The sequence below is a fragment of the Bidens hawaiensis genome, unplaced genomic scaffold (genome assembly GCF_021521415.1).
Source record: "Bidens hawaiensis isolate Kalapana, Puna unplaced genomic scaffold, B.hawaiensis_p1.1 tig00020918_1, whole genome shotgun sequence".
Taxonomy (NCBI): Eukaryota; Viridiplantae; Streptophyta; class Magnoliopsida; order Asterales; family Asteraceae; genus Bidens; species Bidens hawaiensis.
In genome coordinates, this window is record NW_027493229.1 from 6,332 (window position 1) to 30,818 (window position 24,487).

At 36.2% G+C, this 24,487-nt stretch overlaps 2 protein-coding genes and 1 pseudogene across 2 annotated transcripts; 1 reads left to right on the forward strand and 2 right to left on the reverse strand.

The window, feature by feature from the left end:
* The first annotated feature begins 225 nt into the window (after positions 1–225).
* Positions 226–3,361, forward strand: LOC143562173 (WD repeat-containing protein 26 homolog). Its single transcript, XM_077050061.1, has 4 exons — positions 226–1,048; positions 1,495–1,596; positions 1,693–2,322; positions 3,055–3,361. The coding sequence occupies exons 1-4, from the start codon at positions 263–265 to the stop codon at positions 3,283–3,285; spliced, it is 1,749 nt and encodes a 582-aa protein (XP_076906176.1). The 5' UTR covers positions 226–262; the 3' UTR covers positions 3,286–3,361.
* Positions 3,362–9,801: 6,440 nt separating this feature from the next.
* Positions 9,802–11,511, reverse strand: LOC143562157 (thioredoxin X, chloroplastic). The gene is made up of 2 exons (XM_077050049.1): positions 11,179–11,511; positions 9,802–10,197 (listed from the first exon to the last, which is right to left on the reverse strand). The coding sequence occupies exons 1-2, from the start codon at positions 11,509–11,511 to the stop codon at positions 9,991–9,993; spliced, it is 540 nt and encodes a 179-aa protein (XP_076906164.1). The 3' UTR covers positions 9,802–9,990.
* Positions 11,512–22,127: 10,616 nt separating this feature from the next.
* LOC143562158 (transcription factor TCP7 pseudogene) lies at positions 22,128–22,895 on the reverse strand (annotated as a pseudogene).
* Positions 22,896–24,487: the final 1,592 nt, after the last annotated feature.

The following is a 24,487-nucleotide window of genomic DNA, read 5'->3' on the forward strand; positions in this document are numbered from 1 at the left end:
GGCTGGAGCGTATTTTGAGGGAAAAAGGGACAAAACTGCCCCTCACGTGAAGGACAAGTTGATGGGCTTAACGACCAGACTTAACGGGATTAGTGAATTCGGGTTTAATTGCAAGTGAAATGAAACCACAGGACGAAAATCGCAAATTTGAAACCTTGGACAAACCACAAGGACGAAAAACACAGTTTACTCTTTAGTTTATTCTGAAAGCATTTCATTCAGGGACTTGTTTGTAATTATATATGGGCTGAATGCACATTTCATGGGAGGTGTAGAGGATGATGAACCACCCTCAAAACGTGTGAAACCATCGTTTAAAGAACCAAAAGGTTATTCAAACGGCTCGTTTCCAAAAGAATCTGCAAGTTGCTCATTAATGGCTCGGCCCCTAGCTTCCCAAGGGGATGATGAAATAATTGGTTCACAAGGGATCAAAAAGGTAGAGTTTGTTAGAATTATTGCAGATGCATTATATGCTCTCGGGTACAGTAAAACAGGGGCTTCTCTTGAAGAAGAATCCAGAATAACTTTTCACTCGCCAACCGTTACTACTTTTATCCAACAAATTCTTGATGGAAATTGGGACGGAAGTTTAGCTTCTTTACATAAAATCGGTATAGTGGATGAATCTATAATCAAGTCAGCATCTTTTATAATACTACAACAGAAATTCTTTGAACTTTTGGATCATGAAAAGTTAATGGAAGCTTTGAAAACACTGAGGACTGAGATATCGCCTCTTTCGGTTAACAGTAACAGAGTCCGAGAGCTTTCTTTCTTCATTTTGTATCCTAAATCCAGGATCATTGATGGAATTTCTGGTCAGCAGATGGTCAAACCTAAGGCTCGGTCAGAGATACTTGAAGAATTGCAAGAGTTGTTTCCTCCAACAGTTATGATACCAGATGGAAGACTTTTACAGTTAGTAGAACAAGCCCTTGACTTGCAACGGGAAGCTTGCTTGTTTCATAATTCTGATGCTGGTGAAACATCATTGTTCAGTGATCATCATTGTGGACGAGATCAGATTCCTTCACAAACAGTTCAGGTTAGGGTTTCATCAACAATGTAATATATATTTGTGTTACGACTTGATATTATATATATGTCAAATACCATAAGTTTACTAATATTTATAACAAAATAGACGAATGTCAATATAAATAAGAGAAATACATTTTTAAATAATAAATTATTCTAAAAATTGCTATTCATTAATTGAAAATATGGTATTTGTTCTTTAATATTATAGAAATACAAATTATCTTTTATCTTTTGAAGTCAAAATCGGCGCAAGTTCACCGATTATATGTGAATTTGGCTGAGGTTGACCAACTTCGATCGATTCTTAGTAACTAGGCAGAGTTAAAGAAACTCTCCTTGGCGACATACCTTGTAGCGAGTACTCGGGGAGTACTCGGCCTTGTAAACCTAGTTTTACAACATTGTTTATATGTTATGAGTACTTATTTATTTTAATTACTTGTGTTATAGATCTTACAAGAGCACCAGGATGAAGTCTGGTACTTGCAGTTTTCTCATAACGGGAAATACTTAGCGTCTTCTTCAAGTGACAGCTCAGCAATTATTTGGGAGGTAACAACTAAAATCCTTTCCAAGTTTCTCCCTTTCGCTTAACGTTTAACTTACGTTCATCATGTTACAAACTTCTTGCTTCTAACATTCTTATAGGTTAATATGGACGGTAAAGTGTCATTAAAACATCGATTAACCGGTCACAATAAACCCGTTTTTAGCATTTCATGGAGCCCAAATGATTCCCAGATTTTGACATGTGGCGTAGACGAGGTTGTTAAACGTTGGGATGTTTCGTCTGGTGAATGCCTTCATGTTTATGAAAAAGGTCTTCTTGGTTTAATCTCGTGTAGTTGGTCTCCGGATGGTAAATGCGTGATCACAGGGTTAACTGATAAAAGCATAACAACATGGGATTTGAACGGAAAGGAGATAGAATCTTTGAAGGGTCAAAAAACAATAAAAGGCTCGGATTTGCAAGTAACGAGTGATGGGAAATTGATAATCACACTTTGTAAGGAAACAATGATATTACTAATTGATAGAGAGTCAAAGAGTGAAAGATCCATAGAGGAAGAACAAATGATAGTTTCATTCACATTATCTAGGGACAATAAGTACTTGTTGGTTAGTCTCGCGAATGAAGAGTTACATCTTTGGAACATCGAGGGTCGTATTCGACCAGTTGCAAAGTTTAAGGGTCATAAACGGTCTCGGTTTATTGTTAAGGCTTGTTTTGGTGGACTTGATGAAGCATTCATTGCTAGTGGAAGTGAAGATTCTCAGGTACTTGTTTCATAAAATTAAGGGCGCGTTTGTTTCACGGAATGGAATGGAATTGGAATTGGAATTTGAATAGGATTTGGAATTGGATTTGGAATACATTCCAACAGGAATTGGAATTTGAAGGAATTGAAATCCCATTCCATTCTTGATGTGTTCGTTTGACAAATGAATTGGAATCGTTTTTTTTTTCTTTTTTAATGATGATAATGGCGGAAACACTTTAGTTTTTTTACTTTTTTTGTTTTCGATTTATATTTTGAGTTATGATTTTTTTATTATTATTTTTGAATATTTTTTTTGAGGGGTTTTTCAAAAATAATAATAAAAAAATCATAACTCAAAATATAAATCGAAAACAAAAAAAGTAAAAAAACTAAAGTGTTTCCGCCGTTATTTAAACTCAACAATAGATTCCAACGAATTCACTTGAAATCCTCCACATTTTGGAAGGACTTAGAATCCCTTTATTTAAAGGAATTTTAAGGAATTGAATTCCAATTCCAATTCCAATTCCAATTCCAATTCCAATTCCATTTCTTTGACAACCGAACACATCATTTTAGATTCCCACGAATTAAGATTCCAATTCCAACGAAACGAACACGCCATGTCATAGGATTTTAATTCCAGTTCCTTTAGAGTTCTCACGAATTTTGTTGAACGTGCCCTAAATATTATTTTTTGTCAATTTAAAACACACGCCGATTCATGATTATTGAAACAATGTTGTAGGTTTATATATGGCATAGGGGATCGGGAGAGCTGATCAAGACATTGAGAGGGCATGCGGGTGCGGTTAACTGTATCAGTTGGAATCCAGTGAACCCGCATGTGTTGGCTTCAGCAAGTGATGATCGTACGATACGAATATGGGGCTTAAAACAGTTAAACGCAAAGCAAAAAGGTAAAGGGAAGTTGACAGTCAACAATGGCGTTCACTACTGCAACGGGGCAACAAATTGAATAACTTTTAAAAGTTTCGATCGTAAATACATCACTTGTAATTTGAACATCAAATGCACTTCTGTCATCTTAATAAACCTTTTTAACTGCTTTGTGTGTGGCAATGTCTGCCTTTTTATCTACTTAAGTGCAACTTTAGAAATTACAACATGGTTTATTGGTTTGTAAGGGTTTTTATCAGCTTGCTGTCATGTGGCTCATGTTGATTTGGTAGTTTTGTTAAAAAAAAAAAAGAAAATTACTTGATATGATCAAACAAATCGGACTTATTCAGGGTGTGTCCATGTCACTGTTGTCTCGTGAGGTCCATATGAGCCGCATGACAAGAGAAAACAGTCATAGACTCATATTGGCCGTGTTTAACGCAATTTTTACGGCATATATGATGTTTTCAAGTGACAGATTGATATGACCAATGACACGGTCATTTGTTCTCTAAGATCATATGACCCATATGAGGTGACATGAAATGTGGTTAACACTTTCGGGGGGTGACGCGCCAATAGCATAACTGCACATATTTCTTGATATTCTTACATCTAGGGGGTGTTTGGTAGAGGGAATTGAGGGGTGAGAAATGGAATTGGAAATAATTCTCTTGTTTGTTTATGAAAGAAAGAGGTGAGAAATGGAAATAAACCATTTCCATTTCTCTGATTCTGTTTCTCTACAAAAGGCGGAGAATTGGATTTCCAGGGTTTCATTTCTCAGCCTCACTCTCTCACGCCTCTCCCTGCTCGATCGACTTGCAGCCTGTAATCACCCACAAATCATCTCCAATCCAAGAACCGATCTCAGTTATCATCATCATAATAATAATAACCCGAAACCCTCATTCGTTCTTCATCTTCACCGTACAACACACACACACACACACCATCACCGTAACACACACCCGCCACGTCACCACGCCGATAACCGTCAATTGAATCGAATGCTTCACACTTAATATTATTATTATTATTAATTATTATTAGGTTTCTCAATTCCATTCACGAAAAAACCCTAAGGTACGTTCAATTTCTCTTATTTCTGTATATTACCATCACTGCTAACGATTCAATCGTTATAATAACGAAATTGTTAATAGTTATTGGATAATGCTGTGTATTGCTAGTGTAATTCGATTGGAATGTATTTATTATTATTATTTAGGTTTGGATGTTGATTTGTATATTTTTTTTATAATTTTTGGTTGGTGTAGGATTGTGTGTTGGTGAGAGGAATGAAATCATTTGACAGGATTGTGAAAGTTTATTGTTTTTGGTAGAATGAGAAATGTTGTGAGTGGTATAATTATTAAGAGATATGGCACAGCAACAATCTTCTCGCCTCCAACGGTTGCTGACTTTACTCGAGAGTATCTTTTTATTGCAATCTTTCTTTTCTAGGCTTATTGTTGTTATTATCATTATTATATTGTAAATGCATATTTTGTGGGAAAACGGATGAGTTTTTAGCAATAAGTTTATAGTTTGGTTTCATAACTGACTTGCCTTTGAATTGTTTAAAAAGTGATTAGGTGCCATGCATGTATGCCTAATCATGCAATAGGGAGTTTAGTTGAAAAATCATTAATATATATAGTTTAGATGGATTTAGAGTGGTGATACTATCTGATGCAGCAGATTGACATAATTAACGGTTGGAACTTGAATGTCACAATTTGGATTTGGTATGAGAGAAGCAGCTTAATCTAGAGTTAGGTTAATATTAGCTTGAAATAAGGTAGAGTGAAAATGTGTACTTTTTCATGTTCATGCTGGCTGCTTGTATTTCTTGACCGTTGTTAAGCTGGCTTGACACAAGCCACACGATTCACTGCAGCTCGCCAGATAGGGGAGATTGCAAAATTACATCCTCAAGATTTAAGCTCTTTGCTACGTAAGGTATGTATTACTGCATTGATTTATTTTAGTATTGTTTTTTAGTTTGGGACATATTATGGCGGTTGTGCATTCAAATTGGTTTGATTATTGCTTAATGCATTTTTCAGGTATCACAATATCTTCATAGCAAAAACTGGGATACCAGAGTTGCGGCGGCTCATGCCATTGGAGCAATTGCTGGATGTTTCAAGCATTTATCTATGACTGATCTCTTTAATCTTGTTGAGACAAAGATGAAGGAGGCTTGCATAAACTGTTCTGTTGAAGAGGTTGTTTTTTTGGCCAACATCTCTCCCCAAAATAAGTGCTAGCACTTCATTCCAGAGGTTTTTCTTGGTCCCTTACGTACGCCCATTTTTTGCTCTGTTTCAGCTATTGATCTGACATTTTTTATTGACAGCTTTGAACTCTCTAAAGTGTTGGGACATGGGGCTCTTTTGGCTTCCAGAGGACAGGTACTGTATTTTTTTGAACTTTTAGCTTAGAGTCTTGTGGATATAGTTAATCTTGATATATTGATTATTCTGTTTTAGGAGTATGACCTTGCAAGTGATTCTGGCAGCAACTCGAAAGAAAGACTAGCCAAACAAAGGCAAAACCTAAAGCGGCGGATGGGTGAGTTGTGAATGTGCTATTACCCTTGGCTATATTTGCATCGTGAAATAATTTCTTTATTGAATTGCTTTAAACTTGTATGTCTGATAGCAGGTTTGGATGTGTGTGAGCTGTTTACGGATGTACAAGGTTTGATTGGAGACGAAGATCTTGTGATGCATAAACCTAATCCCGCTGGAAGCAGTGTACCATCTGATTTTTACCTACAAAAACCGGGGCGTAATATCCAGCAGTTTGTTGTAGATGTGGTTCTTGGTTACAGATCAGAGGGGGAAAGTGCTCGTCAAAGAAACTCCTCAAAACGTAAGTGTTTGGAATGAATACGTGAAGGTATATTCTAAAAAATATATACCGATGGTTCAATGGGATAGTTGTGTTGTATACCGATGGTTCAATGGGATAGTTGTGTATGGTTGAAGTATGTTTTGGATGTGAATTGGTTTTAACTATGGTTGATGTTTTTTGCTTAAAAACTATGTTTTGTATGTGAATTGGTTTGATCAATGCATATTTTGGTTGGAATTTATGCATCTTTTTATATGTTTTTTATTTTTTAATAAATATTTGTTATGAAAAAAATACTTGTGCTAATGATAAAGTCGATATAAATTCTCTATTTATTTTCTATGTACCAAACAAGAGAAATGATTCTCAGCTATATTTCTCTACTGAAATCTCTGTACTACCAAACAGAACAGTCAATTCTCATTCTCCAGACCAATTCCCTTTCTCTGCAATTCCATTTCTCTATTTCATTTCTCTACAATTCAATTCTCTGTACCAAACACCCCCCTAGTGTTTTGTGGTTTGACATCAAAGATGTTTCTTTCTCTTACAACCTTTGACCAACAAATGAGCTAACTTGGCTCAAGTCGTTTCAGATCAAGTTTTTTAGCTAGTTTTATTCGAGCGAGATACGAGACACGAGCTTTTTGAATAGCCCTACACGGGGATGGCATTCCATGAAATCACATCTCTGTGAGGCATATAGCAAAGCATCTATGCACTATGCACGTCTTATATGCATGTCACACAGACTCCCAACAATTCCATGAACACAGATCATACGTAACATTCCATAGACACTGAAAGGTAATTTTTAACTTCACCAAGACTCCAATAATTACATGGACACTGATCATATGTAACATACTATTTTCGTTAATATTTGTAAAATTATATCATGTGAACGGTTTTATTTGCATCGAGCATTTCTATTTCTATTTGTGAAATATGAGATCGCTAATAGTTAAAACAATCACGAGTTAGTTATCAGTTGATGTCTGAGAAATACGTTTGTATTACAATTTACTTTTAGAAAACTGGAGGGCCTATATGCCATTTGGGCAAACTTAGAATTAGTGGGTCAAAACTCAAAACTCAAAAAAAACTCAAAAGAGGATCATAAATCATAATTCTTATCAGTTCAAAATTGGCTTTTGGTGTTTTGAGGGTGGAGATAAACTATGAGAGGGAGTACTGATCAAGAACAAGGCTGAAAATCCAACACCTTGGAAGAAAAAAATTGTTTGCTAGGCAGTGATAGATATACATCAAGGTACCAATCAAATATTGAGAGAATTACGTCTTTAAATACCTTAAATTAGTAGGGCAAATAAGATGTCGAACACGAGTTAAGAGTTACTGCCAATACATTGGCAAACATAATGTGAAATTGATTTGTGATTTGAACTATTTAAATTAGGTATATTGGTTTTTAATGATCCCAGCTATTGTCTTTTGGTCGCTGCTGGTCTCAACTAATGAATTGGCTACTAATGGTCCCAACTTTTAAAGTATTTGTTCCTAACGGTCCGTGACTAACAGAATCCTAACGTCGTTAGTTTCAGGTAGCCGGAAAAACGGTTTTGGCCGGAAAACTCAAATTTTTCCCCGAAAACTCAACATTTTCGTCCGAAACATCTTGGTAACTTCGTATCGGACCTTTAGGAACCTTTTTCTAGTAAAAGCCCCAATTATTGAGGTCGCCGGAAACTATAGAATCATCGTCGGAATCGGTTGATGGTGCTCAAGTTGTGGTAGTTGGTTAGCGGTGAGTCAATTGGCGGTGGTTGCGGTGTTCAGGTGGTGTTTTCCGGCAACAAATTTGAATTTTCCAGCCAAAAACGTTTTCCCGACGACCTGAAACTAATGGTGTTAGCTTTCTGTTAGTCACCGACCATTAGGAATAGGAACAAATACTTTAAAAGTTGGGACCATCAGTAGCCAATTCATTAGTTAGGACCAATAGTGACCAAAAGACAATAGTTAGGATTATTAAAAACCAATATACCTTTAAATTAAGATTTAAATAAGTACAAGTGATAACATCTTGTTTTGGGTTCAATACATTCGATACTAACAATTTGATTCATATGATATACTTGATGTGCCATATCTATAAAACAAATAAAAGTTGTCACGTGATATTTTTAATATTAGGATTCTGTTCGTTTCAAGGATTTGGAAGGAATTCTAAGGAATGAGATTTAAATCCCATGAATTGATATGTTCGTTTCATTAAATGAAAGAATGTGAATGGAAACTAAATCCCATCAAATCCCACATTTCATGGGATTTTAAAATCCCACATATTTTAAAGGATTGTTAAGGATTTTCTTATTAACAATAAAAACCTTTCCAAAAAAAGTTCAAAAAAATTAATAAAAAATTCATAACTCAAAATATAAATAAAAATCGAAAAATGTAAAAAAACTAAAACATTTCTGCCTTTGCCCTCGTTCTTAAAAAAAAAAGAAAAAAAAAACCGAAACCGAAAGTAGACCAAAACAAAACACAAACCAAAACTGAACCGAATTGATGGAAACCGAAAAAATCGATCAAAACGAAACAAAAAACTGAAACCGAATAGAAATGAAACTGAAAAAATGACCACAACGAAACAAAAAAACTGAAACCGAACAAAAATGAAACTGAAAAAACCGACCACAACGAAACAAAAGGCCGAAAACGAATCCGTAACCGACCAAAAACAAACAAAAGAAACCGAAACCCATCCCGTCCAGTGCTCCGAAACCGACCATAAAGAAACAAAGGAAACCGAAACCCGACCCGTCCAGTGCAAAAACTCTAGTCAGCTCGAAACCAATTCCAATTTCAATGCATATTAACCAACCAAACACATGATAGGGATTTTCAAACATTCCATTTCATTCCAATTCCAATTCCAATTTCAAATCCTTTAAAAAAAGTTCGTGAAACGAACGCACCCTAGAAGTATCATACCATTTTTTAAACAACATTTGAAACCGCATATATATATATATATATATTCAAAAGAAACGTAAAGTAACATCAATATCACGTAATATTTTTAATATTAGATAAGCTTAAATAATTCAATGGAACATGTTACATATCGAATCGATTGTCCTCAATGTTTAATAGGAGTTTACAAGTCAAAAAAATAATGATAATATACAAGCTTATACCTAAACAACCTAAACATGATGATAACAAATATAAAAATCTTGTCTATATATTTTCTCTGATTATTACATAATTATTCAAAAACATTGGTCAAACCCGAGTTTATGTATTCTTGATCATATAAATATCGGTCAAAATTGCATGTTTCATCCTTTATCTTTAAAAAGCATGTTGAACAACTTAAAAATTACGTTGAACATCGTTTTTACTCATCGTGATTTTTCATGAATTATAAAACCTGCAATTCTAGACTTAATTTGAAGGAAACCGATCAACCGAATCGTTAATAACAATTTTCAATATTTATAAACTACATTGTTGAAAAATGAAAACAAATCAAACCAAAAACTTACCAAGGTCTGCTTCTACTTTTAGTTTGATTTCATGGTTTGGGTTTATTACACTTTCAAAACTTAATTTTTTTGTAAAATTTGAGTTCACATATAACTTCAGAAAACAATGTAACATATTAATTGACATCTATTAGTTTTACCAGATAAGACTGCATTAAGTACATAAAAAATTTGTTTTACACAAGTGGAAAAAGAAAACTTTTGTTATATTTCTACAATTATCCGAACCGAAGCGCAAACCGATGCTCGCGTTCAGTTTATGTATGTAAATGAAAAATTAGCAAGAGAATTAAGAACTGAAATACAGTTATATACAATTCTCCTGCTGCACATAAATTACAAGCTCTTGATCACATTTATTATGTGTAACATAACAATTAACCAATAATTGTTGGGAGTTAGGAAACCGATACCGATTGCAGCAATGTATCAATGTAAATCTTCAACTTTGCTTTTGTAATTGCGCCTTCCCTTCGGCTTTCTGCGATTTCTTTACCGTCTTTGAACATAATCAAAGCAGGCAACCCGTACACCTTGTATTCTTCGATTAGCTTCGGGTTTGCGTCGTGATCGATCTTTACAACCAATAGTTTCTCTTCGTATTCCTGGAAGTTAACACACAGTTGAAACCATAATTAACCATCAGAATATGTTAGGTTGCATAAGAGTGCAAATTCTAACATTTAGTAGGGACTTAAACGAGTCGAGCCGAGTTTTAGGAGAGCTCGAACTCGGCTCGTGAGTTGTTTTTTAAAGTTCGGGCTTGGCTCGTTTTGAGCTTTTTTTTTTCCCTAAAGCTTGAGCTTGGCTCATGAGTCGTTTTTCCAAGCTCAGGCTCAGCTTGTTTTGAGTTACAAGAGCTTGAGCTCGGCTTATTTCAAACTCTTTTTTTAAAGCTTGAGCTCGGCAGTCGGCTCGTGAGTCGTTTTTTCAGGCTCGGCTTGGCTCGTTTTGACTTACAAGAGCTTGAGCTCGGCTCGTGATTTAATTTTTCAAGCTCGGGCTCAGCTCGTTTTGACTTACAAGAGCTCAAGCACGGGTAGTGAGTCGTTTTTCAAGCTTAGGCTCCGCTCATTTTGATTTACCGGAGCTCGAGCTCAGCTTGTTTCAAGCTCTTTTCCAAAAGCTTAAGCTTGGCTCGTGAGTCGCTTTTTCAAACTTAGGCTCAGCTCATTCTGAGCTACGAGAGCTCAAGCTCAGCCCATGAGTCGCTTTTTCAAGCTCGGCCTTGGCTCGTGTATTATTTATTAATTAATTTACATATGCTTTAAACAATTTTTATAATTTTGAAAAAACACCATTAAATGTGCCCAAGTTCAGCTCGAGCTCAGTTGTGCAATATGAAATTAATACATGCAAGTCCACAAAAGGCAAAACATAAAAATACACAAGGCTCATTTTAGGCTTGAGCTCGAAAAAGCTCGGCTCATTTTGAGCTTTTCAGTGATCCTATCTCGAGTAGCTTGACTTATTAGCACACCTAATTGTGTGTTTTCAGCAATCAACATCGTAAAATATCTGTAAATTAAAAACGACGTCGCATCGAATATTAATATAATAATATTAATATTAATATTAATATTAACCTTTGATAATGATTCAATAGCTGGAGCGACTAACCGGCACGGTCCACACCAACCGGCCACGAACTCAACAAGAACCGGCCGATCCGATTTTAACACAACGTCCGTAAACTGACTCTCGTTAATCTCCGTAACTCCTCCGCATTTAACCTTCAATCTCGAAGGTGAATTACGGAACGAGTGGTTGAGTTTTATTTGCGCGTTGAAATTGGGGAAGAACGACGTCGTACGGCGGGACGGGATGAAGGAATTGTATGGACGGTTGGGATGAACCGGCGGACGGTGGCGGGAGATGACGGTGGCCGTTGAAGAAGATGACGCCATGAGAGTGTCCATGGCTGTGGTTAGTTAATGAGGTGATGAGACGTTGGTGGTGATAAGATGACTGAATGGGAAAGTGGAGATGACGTGGCAGAGACACGTCCTCTTATTTTTTTTGGGTCGGGTCATGTTTCCGTCACGTCAGTTTCTAAATTTTTTTTATAATAAATAAATCAGCTAATCAAACTAACTTGAAATTAAACCAAAACGGATTATATAGAAACCGGTTTATAATTTTCTCTACCAAAACCGTTTAATCAAACCGAAAACGGCCAAAACCGGTCAAATCAAAACTCGAACTGAAACCAATCGTAACCTGGTCAAGAAACCGGTGTCAACCCAAACTGAAACCGATCATAAACAAGTTTTGACTTTTTTAGACCAAACCGAACCGGTTTTGAGTTTTAAACCGGTTTGTGCACCTATATTCGTTTAGTTCAAGGACCTGCATAAGCTCTACATTAATGTCCGTTCGAAAACCTCTTGTCCACCTCCTTTGACGTTATCTGGACTAGCATAAGCAAACCCATTTTTTGTTGATGCTCTTATACTTAGGCTTGTTATTAATTGTTGCCGATTTTTAATGAATATATACTTAACCCAATTGGAAAGAGGCTAACTCTGTGTTTTGTGATATACATATATAATACACATTTGTACTCGTGATTCATGATGACTCAAACTCACCTGGATGTAGAGTATTAGGCAACTTTTCGTTCTTGAAGGTTGTTCTAACGAGTTTCTTATGTGTCCACGGATTTATCAAGAGAAAATTTTGAATCACGAGATTTTCCTTTATTGCATTGTTATCGAGATCAAGGTCCACTTACTTGGCTTTTATAACAAAGTAAAGGCATAAATTGAGTTGAGAGTGTGAGACATGAATTTTAACTCTAGTTTTCAATTATAGTTCATTAGTTAATTGTTTAGAAATTTAGTAGAACAATTAAAAAAATAAAGTTATTATATGGTAAAGAAGCCATGAACATTGTGTTCCATGTGGTGAATAATGCAAAGGATGATGTAGTTCATGCCTTCATGGGTTAGGTTCACAAATAAGAATTGGACGAATGGAGTGAAACATGTACAAACAAACAATAACCAGGAAAAATCGGTAGTCAGTAGTGACTCTATTGGCTCAATAAATCATGTGGCTAGAGACGTACTAAAAGTATCTATTTTAATTTTAATTTTCTAGCATGTAAACGAACCGAATGTTCGGTGAAGTATTTGTAAACAGTTTGACGGGAAGTTGGCTCAATAAATTCATTAACAATTATATAGTTAGTAGTGACTCTATTGGCTCAATAAATTCATTAATATGAAATGCTTAAAATATTATTAATTGTTTTAGTTAATTTTTTTTAAACGGCCAACAAAAGCAAATTTATAAAATAAAAAATGACAAGCACAAACCAAATAGACTAGCAAGACACTAGTCAACACAACCCCCAACAACAATTACACTTTAAACCTACACCAATCCTCCCATGACAAAAGAGGTCTTCCGGATCTATTTTTAACCCAAAGATAACTTAGACCTTTAATATTGCTCACAACACCACCCGCAGTTGCCGCCGAACCGTTGAACACTATGTCGTTGCGGGCGTTCCATAAACACCACATCGAAACCAGACAAACTGCATGGAAATACTTTGCCTTTTTCCTTGAGAATTTTGTAAATTTATGAAGCTCAAGGATATCACGAAAGTTAAACGTGTATATATGAGGAACCTTGCACCAAAGTGAGATTGCTTGCCAAACTCCTTGAGCTAAACCACATGAAACAAAAATATGATCGACCGTCTCTTCTATCTCGCCACACACCGGACAATCTACAGATTCCACCATAATATTTCTCTTTGTCAGAGATGTCAATACCGGGACCCTATCCAACTTTGCCCTCCAAGCTAGAATTCCCACTTTTTGAGGGACCCAATTATTCCAATAAAACTTATAACTTGGTATGAATAAACATACCTCAATCATTCTTGCTTTTAGACTTGTGGTCGAAAATCTTCCCGAAGCATCAATTTCCCATCCAATTTTATCTTCCCCCTCCATTAAAACCACCTCATGACAAAGAATTAAAAGTTGTCTTTAACTCTTCCACCTCTAACGCCAAACTAGGAGCTCTCACCCAATTCCAAGTACTGCAAATAACTCCATCAATCATGACTAGCCACTATGCAACTTTTCTCCCTCTCAAGATCAAACAACAAGGGGAATTTTTTGCAAAACAGTTCATCACCATTCCAAAAGTCAAGCCAAAAAATAGTTTTATTTCCACTTTTAACCCCATATTTTAACAATAAGTCTAATCTGATCCCCAACCCAACTCGTCCGCCGATCTCTTCACTTTGCCAATTCCTAGACGAATGATGTATTGACCAAATTACCTTTCTCCACAAACTTTCACGCTCCTCTTTAAACCGCCACCACCACTCCGCTAAAATCACAAAATTCACATCCCGTAGAGACCCCAACCCAAGCCCGCCATATTCCACCGGTGCAATCACCCGTTGCCATGCAACCCAATTGACCTTAGACTTCTCATCCGAACCCCCCTAGAAAAAAGTTCTTCTCAACCTATCCAACTTTTCGATAACTCCATCCGGTGCCCGATACAACGAAAAATAATAGGTCGGTAACGCGTTTAAAACCGACTTTATATCGGTAACCCGACCCCCAAAAGACAACGCTTTAGTTTTCCATTTTGACAATCTTTTTTGAAACATTTCCACCACCAGGTCCCAAGCAGAAAATAATTATGACTTTCAAAATTAAGCAATAATTATGCCACTTGGCAAAAGATGATGAGATAATTATGCCACGTGCCACATCAATGATTTTTGTTTATTATAATAGTAGATTTATCTTTGTTTAGTTATGTTCATTTAAATTTTAAAACAAACGAACATAAACGACCACAAATGCTCATTTTTTAAATAAACGAGCATGAACATAAATATTTCTTCGATTAAGTGTTTGTGCTCATTTAAAGTTAAATGAAAGAGCATGCCCTTGTTCATGTTCGTTTGATCCATTTACTGACTTTTATTATTCACGCTGATGAATACGTCGGTCTCAACTTCTAGGCCTGTTGATGCTATTTATGTTTGTGAATCGTTTGTGAACACACTCATTTCCTTAATGAACGAACACGAACATAAAATCGTGTTCGATAAGTGTTCGTGAACACATTATTTCCTTAACAAACGAACATGAACAAAGCCTTGTTCGTGTTCGTTTACAACCCTAATTCTAACCTTTATATCATTTAATTATAGTATTCAAAAAAAATTATATAAGGTGGATGTAGGTGTTACATGTATATATTCATATACTGTTTAAAAGTAGCTCGATAAATATACTTGTATACATATACAAGCATAAATAAATAGAAAATTACTCATGCTTTGATCTATATATACACGTTACTTCTTGACTTGGCTTTCAACTTGGGTTCATATGAATATATACATCACACCCCACCAATTCATTCATAATAATGTATGCAAACGCATAATTACACTAGATATTGAACCAGTACTATGTCATGAATTCAACAATAGGTGTGCACGTTATAAGATACTAGCTAGTTAACTACTATTAATATAGCAAATAATAACAACTTCACCATCACCTATATTCAATTTCACAATAAGAAGGTAGATTGGTAGTTGATCACATGTTTCTATAAACATAATTCAATGGTTGTTATAAACATATCTAAACAATAATAAAGGTAAAAAACACGAATGCATGTATGTCAAAATTGTCTAGTTTTCATGAAAGTCACTTAAATGCATGTATAACGACCGGGCCATGTGTTTTTTTCTTTCTCCCTCTCTCATACACACACATGCATATATATAATGGGACGGTAAGGAGGTTTTAAACCACAGCGGAGCGTTATTGAGAAGGGTTTTGAAGCCTAGCTTCCTATGTGACGATGACGTGGAGGGACTTTAATGAACAACCTAATAATGCCAGCTAGTTGTTTCATCAGTGCCCAATTTTCATATTGAATGCCTATGCTTTAATCAGCACTTCATGTGCACTAGTGATTTTTATTGAATATGCATATACTATACTCCACTGTCATGTAACAATATCTTCAATTCTGGAAATATGTTTTTTTCAGTTAGCTTAGGTTTTTTTTTCATGTGGTTCACTGGTTTGGTTGTCCAATTCTTGGTTCACTAGTGACAAGAAGTGAAAAAAAATGATAAGTGAAAAATCTTGAATGTCAAGCTATTGATTAAAAATAAAGTATAAGTAAGAACTAAAATTGATATTTTTCGTCAAAGCACATGGGAAAAAAACCAATAATTTACTTTTTTTTCTATATTAATATTTGTGTGGTTAGACCCTGCAATACAGAGGAAATAAATGATAGAATTACCGAAGGGCTTGTAGGTTGCTTATGTGATCCGAATAAGTTTTAGCATTTACGTTTTCGCCTTTAAACTTTATTTACAAAATTTGATTAATTAGATTTTTTTCACATAAATTTCACATGCATACTTTTTAGTATATCACTATTGTATATATTTATTTTTTGACATCTTAACTGTAGTAATAAAATTTGTGTCCTTCCAAGTTACATTTTTTTTTTTACTTTTTGGCCCCTCAACTTTTGTAATATAATTTTTACCATAACGAAATAAACCGATACCAAGCGACTTCCTGCTTTCATTTCCACCGCTTGAGCATTCTTCTTCTTCTTTTACTTTGTCAAGTATAAACATCGACTTTTAGTACTCATAATTTAGAGAAACTCTGACTCTTTAAATTGGGTTTCATGGATAATAATCTAATATAATGGGAGCAAATGAAATTCGGGCGGATTTGAGAAAATGAATCTTTGGGTGTCTTAATTTAACTAGAGCTTCAATGCTTGTAAATGGGGTCGATCACCAACAAAATTAACATTAAAAGAGGTGCTAGACAAGGTGTTTCGTTCTCTCTCTTTTTGTTCATTTAGGCGATGGAGGGCTTAGAGCTTCCATGAAAGAAGCTTGTCGTCACCACATTTATAAAAGGTATTCATATTTTTAACTACGAACCCACACTATTTAAAAGAAATGTGAATAGTGAATCTCTATATATAAAGATTCATTATTACAAGATCTCTATAACTTGGAGATGGAAATAGAGAGATTCTGATGGAGAAAAAAATACTAATAAAATCTTAAAAATTTTGGAGACAGAGGTATAAAGACTCCAACCTAAATACTCTTACTTGGCACAAATGTCTCTGTGTGACCAATACATCATGCAACTACTCACACTTCTATACATACAATACCCATGTCCCATGATAATGTGTTCCATGAGTTCAAGTCATCCATTGGACCCATGAATCTAATATATAGCATAGTGAGGAGAAGGCTTATTTGATAACTTATCTAGGAAGAACGCAAAGACAGCTTTTAAGGTCTGAAGCACTCAATGTCTACCTAGTATGTGTGTCATACCCTCATAGAGGCCATATATGAACTTTGCTATCTTCTCTGAAAGAGGAGTGCATCAAGTCACGTGATAAGACTATATTCTTCGTATCAAAATATATTAACATTTCCAAGACAACTATATCAATATTGGGTATTGATATAGTTGAAGTTTTCTCAGACAATTTTACCTCATTATATTATAAGCTCATTAGATGCTATTTGAAACAGATCCATTTTCATACTAATGCATTATTTTTTACTTACTCAACTTATTAATTCTTTTGATGCTTTAAACAATATGAAACAAGTCGCTTTTTATCCTAGACGAGGATCACGATTCATTTAAGTATTTTTAGTTAGATCATTTTGCTAAAAAGAAACTTTTGTTTATTATTATTATTATTATTATTTTCACATTTGTCTAAATTATATAATAGTTTTTAAGTTTGTGTTTTAGGGCCTTTTGTTTTTCATTCCCTAGGCCCTTATTTTTTATTTTTTTAATTTGTTTTTGGATTTTCAGGGACGACATTGAAGGATACAATTATCGAGCACCACATAGCATACATATACATTTCTAAGCATACTAACAACATTTTACGTTAAACATATTGCAATACCCTCATCTTTTATTAAGTCAAAATACCCATAAATTGTTTGTACCTTAGTAATTTGACGACTGTGGTAGCTTACAATTCTTGTCTGTTACACATGTTTAGCCGAGATAAAAAGGTGCTGTAGGAAGAATGTCTAAAATAAGTACTTTAAAATATTAAATTTACATATATTGAATAATGTTATATAAAGTGGGTATTTATGATCTACTCCTCATTTCCTTTCTACCGAGAAAACACGTATTACAAACAAGCAAGTACGCTACTAAACACCACATGTTAAAAGTATTATGGTGAAAACAATTTCTAAACATTCTTAACATAAATGGAGAACGCATGAACACCATCAACATATTTGACATTTTAGTGTTGACATGGTACAACGCAACATTTTAGTGTTGACGTGGTGGTTGAATTGGATTTGGAGTGTTGCTCCCATGTAGAGGTGGACAACAAAACCGGTTCCTGGAACCGGTTCGACGGAACCGAACCGGAACCGAACCGGTTCCTACCCGTTTTTCGTAGGAACCGGTTCGGTTCCGTTTCAACCCGATGATCCGGAACCGGTTTGACATGTTTGGAGGTGGACCGGGTAGGAACCGGAACCGAACCGGAACCGGTTCTGGAACCGGTTCGACCGGAACCGGTTCGGAACCGGTTATAGCCGTTGGAGTGGTTCTAGCCGTTGGGAAACGGTTTTATGGCCGTTTTTTGACCGTTGGGGTCAAAAATGGCCGTTTTTTGGCTCCCCAAACACCCCACTACTAGTATAAATAGGTATTTGGTGTAATGGGTTCATCACAACACTCAAAACGCAAACCCGAACGCAAAAAAATACAAAAAAACGCTATTACAACGTTCTGAGTTCTCTAATCTCTTGTTTTCTCTTCTTCTATATTCATATTTGTTGTTATGGCTGCCTCACAATCATCGGTTGGTCAAGGTTCCACCGCCGGACCAAGTTTCGTTCGTATTGTACCTCATAATCGTAATCAAGAGATTTGGTGCAATTGGGATTTGGTTGAATTGAGTGACCATTCATTGAAGGCTCGGTGCAAGTTTTGTGGGATTTATTTAAACCCACTTTCGAATTCAAATTTGAAGAAACACATCGAAAGACCGTATTGCAGGGCGTTGAAACAGAACGTCGAGTCGCAACAAACGCAAATGGATAGTGAAGGCGGAATATTTACATACCAAATTGATCGAGTTCAAGATCGTATGGCGAAGTTTGTGATTCAAGAAGCTTTGCCGTTTAGCCACTTCGACAACCCTCGCTTAACCGCCATGATTCGAGATACGCTTCAACCACAATACACTCACGTAAGTCGTCATACTCTTAAACGTTATTGTTTAAAATTGTGGAAGAAGGCCAAAGAGGTACTAATTGCATATTTTGAAAATATAAATACGGGAATAAACTTAACTACTGATGTTTGGTCGGCTCCACATGGTCTACCCGAATCTTATCTTTGTGTCACCGCTCATTGGGTAGACCCGTCATCGTGGGAAATGATGAAACGCACCATTGCTTTCGAACTCTTTGAGTATCCACATACGGGAGATAATTTGTTTGAAATTTTAGATTATGTTATAAAAACTTATAAACTAGAAAATAAAATATTTTCAATTGCATTTGATAACGCGTCGAATAATACATCGGCGGTTGATAAATTAAAATTAAAATATACGCCGATTTGCAATGGTGTATTTTTTCACTCAAGGTGTGTTGCACATATCATTAATTTAATCGTGCAAGACGGACTTGCTTCGGATGAGGTTACATCGGTTATAAACGATTTTAGAGTAATGCTACATGAAGTTTTTAAGAAAAGTAAAAAAAGACAAATGGATTATAGAAAATTTTGTAAAGATACGGGAAGAAAAGCTTTGGGAGCTAATTGGGATGTACCTCATCGATGGAATTCCACTTGCATAATGTTTCAAAGTGCTTTGAAACAAAGAGACACTTTACAAATGTTTCATTCTAGTCTTGCCGAGAATGATTTGGCAATCCCCTTTTCAAATGAGAAATGGGAAATTATCAATGACTTATCGACTTTTCTTGAAGTTTTTAAAACATCAACTACGAAACTATCGGGAACGTATTATCCGACAAGTCCCTTGGTTCTTTCGGAGTTATTTTTAATCGTTAACAATCTTAAAGAATTTGAAAATAAAAGTCCAATGTTTTCAAACATCATATTACCAATGAAGTTTAAATTAAAAAAATACTTTCTTAAATTGCCACCGATTTTTACTTGCGCCGCCGCTTTAAACCCAATGTTAAATGTTACGGGGGTTGAATGTGTGATAGACGAAATTTTTTCAGCCTTAGATATGCATGAAGTTGACCCAAACTTTTCAACAGAGGCACAAAATGATTTTAACTTGAATTTTAAATTTATGTATGACTTTTATATAAATAAATATGGGTCAAACATACACATGCCTACGCCGGGGGGGTCTTCATCAAGTTCAAGTGCTCCTAGAGTACGAGACCCCATGATTAGCCTTATGAACACCGTTCGCAACGTAACGGCTAAAAAACAAAGGGGTAACACCCCTTCAAGCGAACTAGGAAGGTATAGTGCATATGATTTCTCTACCGGTTTATCCGAAGAGGAATATGGCACTTTTGATGTTTTGGCTTGGTGGAAGGTAAAGGAAACCGAGTTTCCGATTCTTGCCACCATGGCCCGTGATTTACTAACCGCCCAAGCTTCTACGGTAGCTTCGGAATCTGCTTTTTCTCTTAGTGGCAGGGTAATATCGGTGAGAAGAACAAGACTGAATTCGGAGTCGGTGGAGATGTGCATTTGCTTGAAGGATCACTTGGACTCAATCGATCGTGTTCAACACGTAACCACTCTGGAAGACGAAACACCACTTGATGTTCGAGTGCACGACGAACAAGAAGGCGTTTCTACAAGTAATTCTGATGAATAAGTCGCCACTCAATAATTACGACGAACAAGAAGGCTTTTATAGAAATAATATGTCACAACTTTATATTTATAAGTTTAATGTTTTGTTAGTTTGTTTTTGAATATTTTAAAACATGTAACCTTTTTTTTTTTGAACTTCTTAAAGTAAATAAAATGAATTTTATGTTAATTGTTTTTTTTATTTAACATGTTATACAAATACGAGCAGCGGAAACGAAAAACGAAAAAAAAAATTATTTTTTACACTGTAACCGGTTGGAACCGGTTACAGTGTAAGAACCGGTTTAGGAACCGGTCAGAACCGGTTCCACCGGTTCCGGGTCCGAGGGTTGGGGAACCGGTTCGGTTCCCTAACCGGTTCGAACATGGAATCGGTTTAAACAGTGATGTTGACTAATGGAACCGGTTCTGAACCGGTTCCGGTTCCTTTGACCAACCCGATTTGATCACCTATACTCCCATGACGATAAAGTGCAATTTAAGGACAGCATCTAATAACCAGTTCTCACCGTTAGTGTCTCTCTATGTGATGATTGAAGTTGTTCAACATTAAAGATTGTGAGTCAAATTCAACTCTTGATTACAAAGACCGAGTTAGGCGTATGTCACCACCAATTTTCAGCCGTGCTCCATAAATACTTGCAGCTATGGCTCAAAATCGGTCGTGTTTTCAGATTTTGATAAGTGAGAACGTTACAACGTCTGATTGTTTGATACGATATAAACACCAACCTTATGGTCAACCATCTTTGCTCTCTTCATACGATATAGTTGTGAACACTTAACAAAGGTTAGACGAAGAAAACCATTCGCAATAGTATGACAAACTTGTGAATGCTATTTAGTTTTAAGTCACGAGTGTCTAACGCGGAGAAAGATGACAACTTTCTCTTTAATAAATAAAGATACACCTAGCTTTTGAGCATAAAAGAATTGTATGATACGGAACAAAGGCGTCTGTAACCCTATCCAATAGTAACAGACATGCAAAAAAGCCATGAGAAGATGATGCCAATGGGTATTACAGTGAATCAAAATCACCATCACCAAAATATCATTTCCAATCAAAATACAAAATCAACCAAGAACAAAAAGAGACTTGAGACATATGATTATTTATTGGCAGCCCTAAAAAATAAATACAAACCAACAAGGTTTACATTATTACTACTACTATTATTATTATTATTATTTTCCCCACACATGAAAGAAATTAATCTAACAATTAACCAACCCCACAGGTCTTCTATCCGAAGTCCAAACTGCTTGCTTGTTTTCAGATCACATGGTGGTTTTTGGATCATCATACAAGCACACAAATTACACCATCAAAACAATCACCACCACCTAGCTTCTTCGGTTTCGGTTTCGGTTTCGGTTGAAGCTTTGGTGAATCCGCACTTGCTTGTTTCTGAACATCCATTTCTCCAAAGACTCACTATGAATCATATTATATTTATATAAACTAGAAATTTGAAAGAAAATCAAAATGGATAAAACCCTCAAGGGAAAAAATGCAGTAAAAAAGCCCTAAATTCACGCGGCGGCTAACAACTAAAACCCTAGGTCCTGAAACCCTAACAATCTCCCACACACAAATTACCACCAAATGCATATTTATATAGATATCAACACCAAGCAATACCAATTCAACGGTTATCATCATCCTTGCCGCCGGAGGATTGCGGCGGCGGGCCGGAAAGTGACGCCAGCAAATTCAAGTGTCCTTGCGTTATCGGAAGGTAATTACCAACCCTAGCCGCCGACGCCTCGCCAATTGGCTGCTGGTGCATAAACCGCCCTTGCTGCGTCGCCATCGCCATCTCCGGCGCCGCCGCAAAGCTCCACACCTGTCCGAAATCCGGCCGCGCCGGTAGCCAAAAACCACCGCCTGCCGCCGCACTAACAACCGCACCGGAAGACATGTTAATATTATTATTATTGTTATGATCGTCTTTTCCTCCGGCGTCAAGTTCGTCGTCGTCCGGCCGGAGGCGTTTCCCGAGGATAAATGGCGCCGGCGATAGAAACTGCTGGTGGTGGTGCTGCGCCGGCGACTTGTTATTGCTATCCAGCGCGACGGAAATCGAGTTACTCGAGTTCCGTACAGCGACGGAGACGGTGGAGAAGCTGGCCGGAGTGGTGCCGGTGCCGGTGGCGGCGATAATCGACGGCTCCGCTTGACGGAGGAGCCACTCGATAGTTTGACCGTCGGACTTGTGACCTAGCTCACGAGTGAGCTGGAAAACCCTAGCGGCGCAGATGATGGGCATGCGGATGCGACGGCCACGGCCGTCGACTTTGCTGTGGCGGTCTTTGGCGGGAGGCTTTTTAATGATGGCGGAGTTGTTGTTAGATGGAGGTTCGGATGTTGACATGTGTGTGAGTGAATATTGGGTTTTAGATTTTTGTTTTAGCGACGGGAGATTAGAATTAGAGAGAAGAAGATGAAGGAAACAGAGGTCTAATGATTGAGCCGGTGGAAACAGGGTGGCTGGGCCCATACTGGAGGTACTACCACTTCACGCGTCGCCTTACTATACTCTTCCACTCGCTTATTAACGAATCTTGGATATCCGATTTTTCAGATATCCCAACTCTTTGAAATATTTTTAAATTATTAAGTAATAAATGTTATTTATAAATTTTGAATAATTTTTGTATATTCGGGATAATTTTTCAGATAATTTTTGAGTTTTTGGATATTTCGGATATCTGAAATATTTTTAAAAGTAGTTCTTAAAATTTTTTAGTTTTTGAGTTTTTGCTAAACCCATGTGATACTTGTAAGATATGATCCGGTCGAACAAAAACCAATTTCTCATTACCTTCCTAGTAAAAAAGATGAAAGTTTGATTTACGGACCATGTCAACTTAGAGATCATAATTTCCACATAAAGAGATTGCGGTGAGGCGAGACGAGTCGTTTTCCACAAAATTAGCTAGGATTGCTCGTTATGTGGATGATGTTAATGTTTGGGCAACGATTCAGTAAAAAATTTGAAGATTTTCTTAGACAAGATCAACCGATACAAGGTGACTTTGAAAAACAAAGTGATTAACAAAAGTAGTGTTTGGATCAAATACAAATTAAATTACATAATTACACTACTCAATTTTCATAGTTAACACGTTAATTTAATTTGTACGTTAACTTTCACCAACAAAAGTATGAGTATTGGCTTAGACTAAGTGCTTCAACATCTTTTGCAAAAGTTACTGAACCTAGGATTATATTTTCATGATGATGATAGATGAGTGTTACATTAACCCCCCCCCCCCCCCCCCCCCCCAAAAAAAAAAAAGGGGCAAACATCACAAATCAACAATATTATGAATACGGATGTTTCAACACGGTGCGAGATATGCAAATCCAGGAGTTTGGGAACCGTATTAACGAGGTAATATTCGAATTTCTTATTTGTACGAGCAATTAAATACATGTGATAATTTTGGTAAGTTTGATAAACCGAAGATAGTATGTACGGTTAAGCGATATGTATCCATGATGATGATGATGAAAGAAGACTTTTGATTGAACTCCGGAACTACATTGATAATTTCAAAGCGGATGCAATATTTATATATGTTATATCAAAAACTAATATTTATATATGTTATATCGAAAACTAGTTGTTTAGGAATGTTTCTTTAAAAAATATAATGGCTCGGTTAAAAAAGATAAAAGCCCAAACCAACTTTAAGGATATTGTATATTATTTATGCATTTGAAATTTAATTTGGGTTTTATCCTTTTATTACTGATATGACCTGAACCAAACCAAAAAATCTAAAATCCAATGATAGACAACTCAGCATAAAAACTTACCAATGGAAAAAAAATGATAAAAACCTGTTCGCTGGATCGTCAAAACAATAAACCGTTCAAACTGAACCATGAATCGACACGTATAAAATTTTTAACCAGCAAAACCAATCGAATTTCTTTGATTTGCCAAGTTGAGCCGGC

Bases quoted from the DNA above. Each gene is read 5' to 3' on its own strand.
- LOC143562173 (XM_077050061.1), top strand. From the start codon at position 263: ATGGGAGGTGTAGAGGATGATGAACCACCCTCAAAACGTGTGAAACCA. The intron at 1,049-1,494 runs GTTAGGGTTTCA...CTTGTGTTATAG, and splicing joins TTCCTTCACAAACAGTTCAG to ATCTTACAAGAGCACCAGGA. The intron at 1,597-1,692 runs GTAACAACTAAA...ACATTCTTATAG, and splicing joins GCTCAGCAATTATTTGGGAG to GTTAATATGGACGGTAAAGT.
- LOC143562157 (XM_077050049.1), bottom strand. From the start codon at position 11,511: ATGGACACTCTCATGGCGTCATCTTCTTCAACGGCCACCGTCATCTCC. The intron at 10,198-11,178 runs GTTAATATTAAT...GTTAACTTCCAG, and splicing joins CTATTGAATCATTATCAAAG to GAATACGAAGAGAAACTATT.